This window comes from Erinaceus europaeus, chromosome 3, assembly GCF_950295315.1.
Source record: "Erinaceus europaeus chromosome 3, mEriEur2.1, whole genome shotgun sequence".
NCBI classification, from domain to species: Eukaryota; Metazoa; Chordata; class Mammalia; order Eulipotyphla; family Erinaceidae; genus Erinaceus; species Erinaceus europaeus.
Genome location: NC_080164.1, coordinates 10,655,168 through 10,666,766, shown reverse-complemented (window position 1 = coordinate 10,666,766; position 11,599 = coordinate 10,655,168). Strand labels below are relative to the sequence as shown.

The 11,599-nt window shown below is 51.5% G+C and overlaps 1 protein-coding gene across 1 annotated transcript in view; it reads left to right on the top strand.

The window, feature by feature from the left end:
- The first annotated feature begins 289 nt into the window (after positions 1-289).
- Positions 290-11,599, top strand: part of APOB (apolipoprotein B) — a 52,201-nt gene continuing 40,891 nt past the window's right edge. Inside the window, exons 1-8 of the mRNA XM_007516778.3 lie at positions 290-399; positions 1,211-1,249; positions 3,888-4,003; positions 6,025-6,170; positions 7,077-7,230; positions 8,564-8,719; positions 10,160-10,284; positions 10,960-11,045. Coding sequence (XP_007516840.2) covers positions 345-399; positions 1,211-1,249; positions 3,888-4,003; positions 6,025-6,170; positions 7,077-7,230; positions 8,564-8,719; positions 10,160-10,284; positions 10,960-11,045 — 877 coding nt within the window. The 5' untranslated portion in view covers positions 290-344. The remainder of the gene's footprint in view (positions 400-1,210; positions 1,250-3,887; positions 4,004-6,024; positions 6,171-7,076; positions 7,231-8,563; positions 8,720-10,159; positions 10,285-10,959; positions 11,046-11,599) is intronic.

The following is an 11,599-nucleotide window of genomic DNA, read 5'->3' as shown; positions in this document are numbered from 1 at the left end:
AGACTGAAGGCAGTGCAGGAGGAGTGGCTTTGCCCCCAGACCACCTCCTCAGGCCTCAGGCCCACCGTCTGAGATCCCAGAACACTGACCAGCCATGGGCCAGACCCCCGAGATGTGGTCCCGCACAGAGCTCCTGGGCCCCCTCCTCCAGCGCAGAGGATCAGAGCTGCTGGGGCTGTGGAAAAGCAAACAGTCCAGGGACGTCCTTTGACCCTTTTGCAATGCGCCCTCCTGGCCCTAAGGTATAAACAGGGTGCGGGCGTTGGCAGTGCATTTCCATCTCAGGGCACTGGAGCTCAGTCTGTGGGAGTCAGGAGGCGAGGAGCCCAGCCGCTGCAGGGGCCATGGGTGCCCCAAGGCTGTTGCTGCTCTTGCTGCTCCTTTCTGGGGCCTGGGCCCGTGAGTGTGGGGCTGGGGCTGGGGAGCTAGGCTTGTGAGTGTGGGGCTGGGGGGGGGGAGCTGGGGGACTAGGGGGCCTGGGGGCTAAGGCCTGGTCCTATTAGTGTGGGCCTGGGGCTGGGGCCTGGGCCCGTGGTGTGGGGCGAGGGGCTAGGGGTTAGGGGACTGTGGAGCTGGGACCTGTGACCTGGGCCCATGGTATGAGGCTGGGGCTAGGAGTTAGGGGGCTGGGGAGCTGGGACCTGGGCTATAGCTGTGGGGTTTTTGGGCTGGAGCATGGGCCTGTGAGTGTGGGGCGAGGGGCTAGGGGTTAGGGGGCTGGGGAGCTGGGATCTGTGAGTGTGGGGCTGGGGGCTGAAGGGGCTAGGAAGCTGGGGGACTAGGGGACTGGGGGACTAAGGCCTGGGCCTGTTAGTGTGGGCTAGGGGTTACAGAGCTGGGGCCTGGGCCCAGGGGTGTGGGCCTGGGAGCTGGGGGGCTGCAGATCAGGGCGGCTAGGGGGTTTTGGCCTGGGCCTGCAAGTATGGGGCTAGGAGGGGTAACAAGGTGCTCTAGGAGCTGGTCCAGACCAGGGTCTGGGAGCCCCCAGAGGGCCTTCCTGCAGTAGGCAGGTGCTACTGGGAACAGGGGACAGGACCCGGCCTCTTCAGGCTCTGGACAGTCCTCCAGTACAGGGCAGCAGGGCAGGAAGCTGGTGTTCCAGAGTGTCCATCCTGATGATCTAGAAAGTTCTCTGCAGTCAGGACTGCTCCTGTTCACTTTCTATGATGGCCCAGAAAAGCTCACAGCTTTCTCTCTCCTTTTCTTACAGAAGACGGAGTGCAGGGGAAAACCAGCCCGAGCTGTCCAAGTAAGCATTTGCCCACTGGACAAGGGAGAGTACCCCCACCCCCATCAGCAGCCAGTCCCTCTATCATGGAAAGGCAGGCAGGGTGCCGTGGTTGGCATGCACTGCTCTGAGCTCCAGGAAGCCAGTTCCCGGGCCCGTGCCCACAGGGACTCACAGCTTGTTTTGTTCCCAAAGCAGCCAGGGCGTAAGTGGGGGAGGAACTGTCCCCCCTTGGCCCATGGACAGAAGGGACATCATTGTCCTGTTTATCAATAGAAGACGCTGGTAACCTTGTGCAGGGGGTTGATTCTTTTTGTTTGTTTGTTTGTTTTTGTTTGTTTCCAGGGTCATACAGCTTTATTGGATAATTAGAATATAGCCTTCCAGAGTCCCAGGCACAGATATCCAATTGTACCTTCCCTGGCATGCTATATTGTTTGTTTGTTTTTTTTCATTTTTTCATTTTTTTTTTAATTTATAAAAAGGAAACATTGACAAAACCATAGGATAAGAGGGGTACAACTCCACACAATTCCCACCATCAGATCTCCGTATCCCATCCCCTCCCCTGATAGTTGTCCTCCTCTTTATCCTTCTGGGGGTAATTCTGCCCCCTGGCGTTTGCCTGAACCCCTAGAGGCTGACGGAGCTGGCCTGTGGGTGATGCCTGTGTTCGCCTGCGGGGAGGGTTTCCTCTTGTGGAGCGGCACTGCCATCTTGTGGGAAAATGGCATCACTGCATCTGTGCGCAGGACCCAAACAAGCCTTTTCTTAAATTGATGAGAAAACTCTTTTCAAACAGAGTAGAAATCTCCAGAAAACCCTTTTTTTGGTGTGTGTGTGGTGGGGGGGTGAAGAGGACGATTGGTTTCTGCACTTGATTGCATGCCATTATTACCGTGTGAACCTTTAGGATTGGGAAGGTAGTATAACAGTTACACACAAAAAAATTTCAAGCCTGAGTCTCCCTGGTGCAAGGTACCACCATAAAGCAGAGCTGAGCTGTGCTCTGGTATATTTAAAAGAAAAAAATAACCTCACCTAGTGGCCTTTCCTCTGTAGTTCAAAGAGTTATAGCACAAAGGGACAAGGCTATGGCTATTTTAAAGTCAAAAAAGGCATCCGTGATCACACTAACCTTTTGCTTGATGCTACCACTTTTAAATATTCTAATTTTTCTGAGAATTATTACTTCATATTTCTCCCCTTTGTGCCTGGGTGATAGATTCCAGCCATGCTGGCTGATTCTGACAGTCACTTCAGCAAAATCATTCTGGGTATCTTTTTTTAAAAAAGATAGGTTGACTTCTTTAAATTTTTTACACAGCATGGTCAACTCCATTTGGTCCTGTGTCATTTTTTCTTTCTGTTTTTCATTATTTGTTTTTTTATTTTCTTTAATGGGAGATTAATGGTTAACAGCTGTCAGTAAAACATAATAGTTTGTACATGTGTAACATTTCTTAGTTTTCCACATAACAATTCAACTAGGTCCTCCTCTGCCATCATGTTCCAGGACCTGAACCCCACCCGCCACCCCCAGCCCAGAGTCTTTTACTTTGGTGCAGTACACCAACTCCAGTCCGAGTTCTGCTTAGTGTTTTCCCTTCTCATCTTGTTTTTCAACTTCTGCCTATGAGTGAGGTCATCCCATATTCATGCTTTTGTTTCTGACGTATCTCACTGAACACGATTCTTTCAAGCCCTGTCCTTATGCGTGGGAAGGTGTTCGCTCAGTCAGGTGCACCACCACCTGGCCCCGGAAGTCAACTCTTAAAAAAAAAAATTAGGTGTAGACAGTTTTGTATGTGCTAATGTCTTGAGTGATGATGAAGTCATGAATCAAAGGTTAAGGATAAAACAGTGGTGGGGACTTGGTGATGCCACACCTGGTAGGGAGCGCAGGTTACTATGTGCAAGGACCCTGGTTCAATTTCCTTATCTCAACCTATGGGGGGGGGGCTTCATAGTGAAGCAGGTCTGCAGATGTCTCTCCCTCTCCCTCTCTCTCCCCATCCCACCTCTCCATTTCACTTTGTCCTGTCAAATAAAAGAAAGAGGAAAAGAAATGGAAAACAATATGGTTTTCTGGGAAAAGGCATACACTTGAATATACACAACATCTTTTTTTTTTTTGCATGACTACAGCATTATAATTAAACATTATGTTTTTTCAAAAAGAAAAACAAAAGGTCATTTCAGTCCCATTACCTTTTTTTTTCTTTTGCCTCCAGGGTTATTACTGGGGCTCAGTGCCTGTACTAAGAATCCACTGCTTCTGGGGCCATTTTTTCCCTTTTGTTGCCCATTGTTGCTGATGTTATTATTATTGTTGCTATTGCTGTTGTTGGATGGGACAGAGAGAAATCGAGAGAGAAGGGGAAGGCAGAGAGGGGGCAGAGAAAGATAGACACCTGCAGACCTGCTTCACTGCCTGTGAAACGACTCCCTTGCAGGTGGGGAGCCGGGGCTCGAACCATGATCCTTACACCGGCCCTTGCGCTTTGCGCCACGTGCGCTTAACCCGCTGCGCCACCACCCACCCCCAACCCCCCCCACCATTTTTATAATTCATGCCACTGTCTCCTCACCGCCCCAAACTGGCTTATCCTTGAGCCGCACATGTGCACGCTGGCCAACTTCTTTCTCCTGGTTCTAGAAGACGCGACTCGATTCAAGCACTTCAGGAAGTACGTGTACAGTTATGAGGCTGAGGGTACCAGTGAGCTCCCGGGCACAGCTGACTCCAGAAGCTCTACCAAGATCCACTGCAAGGTAATCCACCAACCCAGGCGAAAGGGGCAGGGACTGGGGGGTGCGGGGGGGGGGGGGGGGCTGGGGAGGGCATGGGGTAGAGGAGCCTGGAGCCCAGATTGAGCTGCTTAGCTCATGCTGAATGTTGAAGCACTGGGACCAGCCCTTGGTGGGAAAAGTCAGCAAGATCCACCAACCTAGCTGAGCTTCCTGTCCATCCGCTTCCTGGATGTGATGGGAATGATTTTATCCGGAATGTTCGCCCTGGAGGATAGACTAAACTCCCAGCAATTCCAGCAGGGACCTGGGTGGGGGGGGAGTCTCAGGAGAGCCGCCTTGCTCTGAGCTGCAAGGAGACTGCTGTCTGACAAGGGAAAAGCTGGAGCAGGGTCCTGTACTTTGTGCCCAAGGAAAGGACTTACTGTGGAGAACTCTGTCCTCAGGTCCCAGCTCCTTGTGGAGAGCTCTGTCCTCAGGTCCCAGCTCCTGTGGGCCAGGAGCTACTCTTGAACTTGAAGTTCAAGCTACTCTTGAACTTCTTGTAGGAAGAGAAGCCAGGAAAAGGTGTCCCCTCTTCTTCCTGGGGCAGTCAGCTGCACGAAGTCCAAGTTCAGTTTCTTAGTTGAAAGACTAGGCCAAGCCGGGGCTCACTGAGTGGAGAGCACATAATACCATGCGCAAGGACCTGGGTTCAATCCTCCCATCCCCACCTGCAGGGGGAAAGCTTTGCAAGTGGTGAAACAGGGCTGCAGGTGTCTCTAGATATCTCTCTCTGTCTCCTCTTTCCCTCTGAATTTCTTCCTCTATGTAATAAATAAATAAAGAGTGCCTATCAGAACAGGCAGACAAGATAGAATTCCCCCATCCTAGCAGGATTTCTCTGAATGGTGCAGGGAAACACCAGAGACTGGTGGGGCAGGAGAGGTGGCCAATGGTTGGGCGCAGGGCTTGTGTGTGGATCCCTGGCACTGCATCTGCCCCAGTGATATTCTACCCCTCCACCCCACCCAGCCTCCATTGCCAAATAAATATTTTAAAGCTTGGTGCCTGTACTAAGATCCACTGCTCCTGGAGGTTATTTTTCCCCCCTTTTGTTGCCCTTGTTGTTTATTATTGTTGTTAGTAGTATTGTTATTGTTGTTGGATAGGACAGAGAGGAATGGAGAGAGGAAGGAAAGACAGAGAGGGAGAGAGCAAGACAGACACCTGCAGACCTGCTTCACCACTTGTGAAGCGACTCCCCTGCAGGTGGGGAGCCGGGGGCTGGAACCGGGATCCTTATGCTGGTCCTTGCGCTTCATGCCATATGTGCTTAACCCACTGCACCACCACCCCGGCGCCCTAATTATGCAGTCTTTTATGACATTTGGGGCCAGTGATGGACCCTTTCTCTCCCCCTGCTTTTTCCCTTACCTCTTGGGCTAGCTTCCTGCTACCCAATTGTTCTCCTTTGGGGAAAAGAAAAAAAAAGGAGATCTCGGGAACCAAAAAAAAAAACATCCCCTGGCCAGGGGAAATGGCTCATTTGGGTATTTTGTGATTTTGTCTCATTGCTAACCAGATTTGAAACTTGCCTCCAGCACTGTAGAGGAAGTTTTTGGTGCTGTGGCCTCTTTCAATCTCTGTCTGTCTGCAGTCTGCAGTCTCCAACTCTGGCAAAAAAAAAAAAAAAAAAAGACACTTTTTTTAACCTGCAAAACTTGTGACTCAGAATACGGCAAAGGCCAAAGACAAGGCAGAAGCAGGTAGGAGAGATAGCTCACTGGGTAGGGAACATGCCTTGCCAGGTGTGACTCCCAGTACCGCATGAAGCAGAGGAAGCTTCAGTGCTGTGGTGTTTCTCTTCCTCTCTTTCTCTCTGTGTCTCTCTATATGAATAGAAAAGGGGCACTGGAGTGGTGAAACAACTGAAACAGAGAGAGAGAGAGAGACTGAGTTATCTACCACATAAAACGTTCCTCAAGAGCAGTTTCCTTGGCATCCTGAGAAGAAGGCTGGACCCCGGGGGCATCTCCCACTCCTGAGGGCTCTTCTCTCTCCAGGTGGAGCTGGAAGTCCCGCAGCTCTGCAGCTTTATCCTGAGGCTCAGCCAGTGCACACTGAAGGAGGTGTCTGGCTTCAGCGCCGAGGGCAGGGCCTTGCTGAAAAAGACCAAGAACTCGGAGGAGTTTGCTGCCGCCATGTCCAGGTAGGGCATGGCATGTGGGCATCCATGGGTGTGATGTGCCTGTGTTTGTCTGTCTGTCTGTGTTGTGGTATGAGGGTCCGTATTAACACTAGGACTATGTCCCATTGTAAGTATGTGCTTTTTGCAGTATATGGTGTTTCAGTTTATTTATTATTGGATAGAGACAGAAACTGAGAGGGGAGGGGGACATAAAATGAGAGAGAGAGACAGAGAGACACCTGCAGCCCCTCTTCACCACTTGTAAAGCTTTCCCCCTGCAGGTGGTAGTGGGGTGGGGAGGGCTTGAACCCTGGTCTTTGCACACTGTAATGTGTACGCTTAACCAGATGCATCACTGCCTGGCTTGGATGTGTGTTTTTAAAGAAATAATAATAATTTTAAAAAGCCTGTTCCCTGCTTGGCTCTCTGCCCCACCTCCACCAGAGGCTGAGTGATGCTCTGGTGTCTGTTTCCCTCTCTTTTCCTCATAAGGGGATAAGGCAGGAGGCCACAAACACATACACGTTGATATACTTTTGGGGGGAAATGCCTGCATGTGCACAGATTCATACAGAAAAGATGTTTAGTGCCCATGTCCAGCAATTGCAGAAGTCAGACCTTTCCACCTTCTGCAACCCATCGAGAATGCTGGTCCATATTCCCAGAGAGAGAACAATAGGGAAGTTTCCAATGGAGGGAGGGGATGGGATTCGGAACTCTAGTGGTGGGAGCTTGTACCCCTGTTGTCTTGCGGTCTTGCTAATCATTATTGAATCACCAATAAAAACCATTTAATGAAAAAGAACAACGAGGACAGGGAGGCTGAACTCTCTGCTCCCCCCTGACAGTTTGTTCCAACAGGCTTGGGGGGGGGGGGGGAAGGACACTCCAGTGATCTCAGTATCTCTCTCTCTGTTTCTGAGATAGGCATGAGCTCAGGCTGGCTTTTCCCGGAGGGAAGCAGGTTGTGCTTTACCCAGAGAAGGATGAACCCAAGCAAATTCTGAACATCAAGAGGGGCATCATCTCTGCCCTGCTGGTGCCCCCAGAGACGGAGGAGGCCCGACAAGTGCTGTTTCTGGTGAGGAGTTAGAAGGTCTATAGTGTATGCTGCAAGGTCCCCTCCCTTCCTCCCTCCCTCCCTCCCTGCCTCCTTCCCTCCATCCTTTTATCTCTATCAGGAAAAGAAAAGGAAAGGAACGAAAAGAAAGTAAAAAGGCCAACTGGAATTGGAATCATGGTGCAGGCACTGAGCCCTAACAATAACCCTAGTGGAAAAAAATTGATATTACAGGTCACTCAATCATCTTCACATGTCAGAGATGAATCCCACAGTGTACAAACATGTATACGGGGGGGGGGGAATTTGCGGGGAAGTAATTACAGAAGCCAGACCTTCCACTTTTCTGTACCCCATAATGATTCTGGGTCCATACTCCCAGAGGGATAAAGAATAGGGAAGCCTTCAGGGGAGGGGAGGGGATACGGAGTTCTGGGGGGTGGGCAATGTGTGGAATTGTACCCCTCTTATCCTATGGTATTGTCAATATTTCCACTTTATAAATAAAATTTTTAAAAATGTATGTCAGGGAGACAGCATAGTGGTTATGCAAATATACTTATATGCTGGAGGCTCCAGAGGTCCCAGGTTCAATCCCCAGAACCACCAAAAGCTGCATCTGAGAGAGAGAGAGAGAGAGAGAGAGAGGGGGAATGAGGAAGAAGGAAGGAAGGAAGGAAGGAAGGGAGGAAGCAAGGGAGGGAGGGAGGAAGGAGAAAGGGAGAACGTTGATGGTGACACACCCTGTTGAGCACACACATTACTATGTGCAAGGATCCGGGTTCGAGCCCCTTTCCCTGCCAGGGGTGGGCATGGGATGGGAAGCTCCACAAGTGGTAAAGCAGGTCTGTACTTCCTTATCTCCCCACCCCCTCTCAATTTCTCTCTGACCTATCAAATATAAGAAAGAGAGAGAGAGAGAGAGAAAAGTGGAAATCAGAGAAGAAAAGCACCCAGCTACCCAAGCAGAGCAGTGGGAGGAAGTGGATCATTGGTGTGGAGAGATAGCTCACCAGGTGGGCCTGTGCTTGGTCAGGATGTGGTTGGGGAGCCGGGCACCCAGACACACCTGTCATGGAGCTGGAATCCTTGCTGTGAATGCACCATACAAACCTCACCCTGAGGCGAGGGCCAGGGTTTGCTGGGTGCCAGAGGAGGCTAGGCCACGAGGCTCAGAACCACCAGCCTAGCTCCTCAGCCCTGCTTTGGCCAGCCAGGCTCCCGCAGTGCCCACTGTCCACCCAGGAGCCATTTTCTTCCCATCTCCTCTCCCTGACCCTTACCCCTGACCCACCCAAACCACCTGAGGCTGTTTCTGTATTCGACACACCCGTCCCCTCTTCTGCTCTTGTAGGACACTGTGTACGGGAACTGCTCCAGTGATGTGACAGTGAAAGCCAGGAAGGGCACCGTGGCGACTGAAATGGCCATCGAGAGAGACCTAGAGAGGTGCGAGGGCTTCAGGCCTCTCAGCACAGGTGTCAGCCCGCTTGCGTTCATCCAAGGCCTGGTGAGTGTCGCATCTGAGTTGCTCTCCACAGGCTTCACTGTTCTCTTTGCATTCAAAGTCAGGGCGGAGAAGGGCCCGTGGGGGTGGGGGGTGCACCTGGTTAACCGCACACATTAGAGGGTGCAAGGACGCAGCTCCAAGCCCTCTGAGCTCACCTGCAGGGGAAGCTTCATCAACGGTGAAGCAGTGCTACAGTTGTCTTTCTCTTTATCTCCCTCTATCTCCCCTGTTCCTCTCAATTTCTCTCTGTCTCTATCCCATCCATAATAATTACATAAAAGTAATATATATATATATATACACACACACACACATATGGGATAAGGAGACTGAGCCCTCTGCGCCTCTTACAGACTCAAGAAGTTGGGCAAAGGACTTCCCAAGGCCTTGGGTCTGTGAGCGACAGAAGCAGGCTTGCTTGCTGCTGCTATCTATCCCCAGCTCTAAGTCTTTGGCCTTTGTGGAAGCCCCAAACCTCATGTTGCACCTTCTTTCCCTCATTCCTTTAGAGCAAAGTTAATGAAAGAGTGTCCTGTCTTACCCCCTCCCGCCCCACCATCCCCACCAGTGGCTGACACCCTGGCCTCCTTCCTGGGGCACCTCCTCAGTGCAATGTCTTCTGCTCTGCCCCCTGTCCTGTTGCTCTGAGTCTGAGCTGGCTGAATGCCTTGTCCCGTCTTGGGGAACATGAGTCGCAGCTTGTCTCAATCAGCACGAGAGCTTGAGCAGTTGCTGCCCTGCCGCCTGTGTTCCTGGCCACTGTCCTCGGCTGAGAATGGGGAGCCCAGTGACCCCAAGGGCATGGGCACAAGAGGCCAAGGTCCTGACTGCTGTGTCTCTCCCTGAGTGTTGCTGTGGGGTGGCACAGTGATGGGTGCAGCCTGGCCCTTCCCCTCCAGACATCTGTGGTCCAATGTTGGGACATGGTTCAAGCACAGGGCAATAAAGGACCATAAACAGAAGAGACAGGCTGACAGGGACAAGAAAGAGAACACTCCATTCATAGGAGCGTCAGTGAGTCCTCCTTGTCTCAGAGCCTCATGGAACATGTGAAGCTGAACCTGAATGACGCAGAGGAGCTGCGAATGAAAGAAGGGCTTCAAGACTGAGGTTTAGACTTGACATCATCGTGAGCTATAGCATGTCAGGTGCCAGAGTAGGGAGACGGGTGTGGGGTAGACATCAGACTCCGTGCCCTTGGTGCAGGCTAAGGTGTCCGTTTGGATGCCACAGAAGGATCTGTAGCCTGACTGCACTTTGCACAAGCCCTGTGGCAACAGCTTCCTGTCTGCATATCAAGTTCCAAGCACCCTTCTTGAACTGAGCAGGTGCAGTGAGTGATACAGCCACCCACCTTCCTGGAGGTAGGTGGCTACAGTTCGGGACTCAGGTCCAGGCCCCTGGGACTGATCCAGGTTGTTGTCCTGGTCTCATTCACAGAGCCACCCCCTGTCAACTCTGACCGACAGCCACCAGGCCTGCCAGTACACGCTGGACCCCAAGAGGAAGCACGTGTCAGAAGCCAGATGCCAAGAGCAACACCTGTTCCTGCCTTTCTCCTACAGGTGGGTCTCTTGCTTGAGCCCTGAGTTCTCACCTAAGAGAGTGACAGCCCCTGAATGCTTCCCCTGTGGTTCTGCCTGTGCTTCAATGGGAGCTGTGAAGAGACCCCCCCACACTTAAAATAAATAAATAAATAACCGGCCCCAGCCCTGGTCTGTCTTCCTCCTCAAAACCAGTAAGCCACTTAGCAGGAAAAGTCTCAAGTTTGCAAAAACTATGAGATTTGAAGGGTTCCAGAACAGCTGGGGCACACGTTTTCTTACAGGCACCCCTGTGGGAAAGGCTTACCTCGGGATTTGGGATTTGGAGGGGAGACGTGTGAGTCCAGATTCATCTTACAAACTGAGCTGTCTGCTGAGGTGTGTTTTTGAGTGACATTCTTGGCACTGTAGCATGAAGAGGCAAGGGATTTGGGAGTTCTGCTCTCTGGACACTCCCTCCAGGTGGCAGGAGGAAGGCACATGTGTCCCTCTTATGGGGGGCAGCTGGGGTGACCAGGAGGAGAGGGGTGCTTCTCCCTAGAGGGTCCAGAATGTCAAGATGTAGCCCCACCCTGAAAGGTGGACAAGTGAAGACAGGTCACCCTGAAGAGAAGCACAAGTTCTGGGGTGTGTGTGTGTGTGTCGGGGGGGAACTGGCCAGTGCCTAATGCTTTGCTCTGCTTCCTTTGTGACCAGAAATAAATATGGTGTGAAGACACAGGTCACGCAGACTCTGACACTGGAAGACACACCCAAGCTCAACAGCAGATTCTTTGATGAAGGTGAGGCATTGTGCCCACGTGGACTTCTGCTTGGCTAGGAAGACCACCCCAGGGGTGCTGTGTGCTGTGGGATTGCTCCTGGCTGGACTGACTCTCACACTCCGTCTCCAGAGAAAGAATAAACAGAGAAGGGGCTCAGTCAAGGTCAAGTGAGCTGCCAGGTCTTCTCTAGGCCTGCACCTCACTTTTTTGATGATCCAGCCCCACCTCCCATCTGGGCACTCAGCTGATGCAACGAGCAAGCCAGGGGCTTCTTCCCTCCATGAGCTGCTGGTAGATCCAGTGGGCAAATGAGAGCTGAGCATCAGTGACGCCAGCCTCCACTGTCACCATGGTGACAGCCCTATCCCTGGCCAGTACCCTCTGGCAGAGATGAGCCGGGACCAAATTCCAAGGAACCTAGATTCAATTCTCACTCTGCCTCTTGGGCAAGGTGAGCTATTCATCTTTGGGCCTTAGTTCCTGTGTGTGTATATATGAATGTATGTATTACTACTTTTTTTTTTACAGCTAGTTCATTTTTTATTGTATATATTTTTTTATTGCCACCAGTG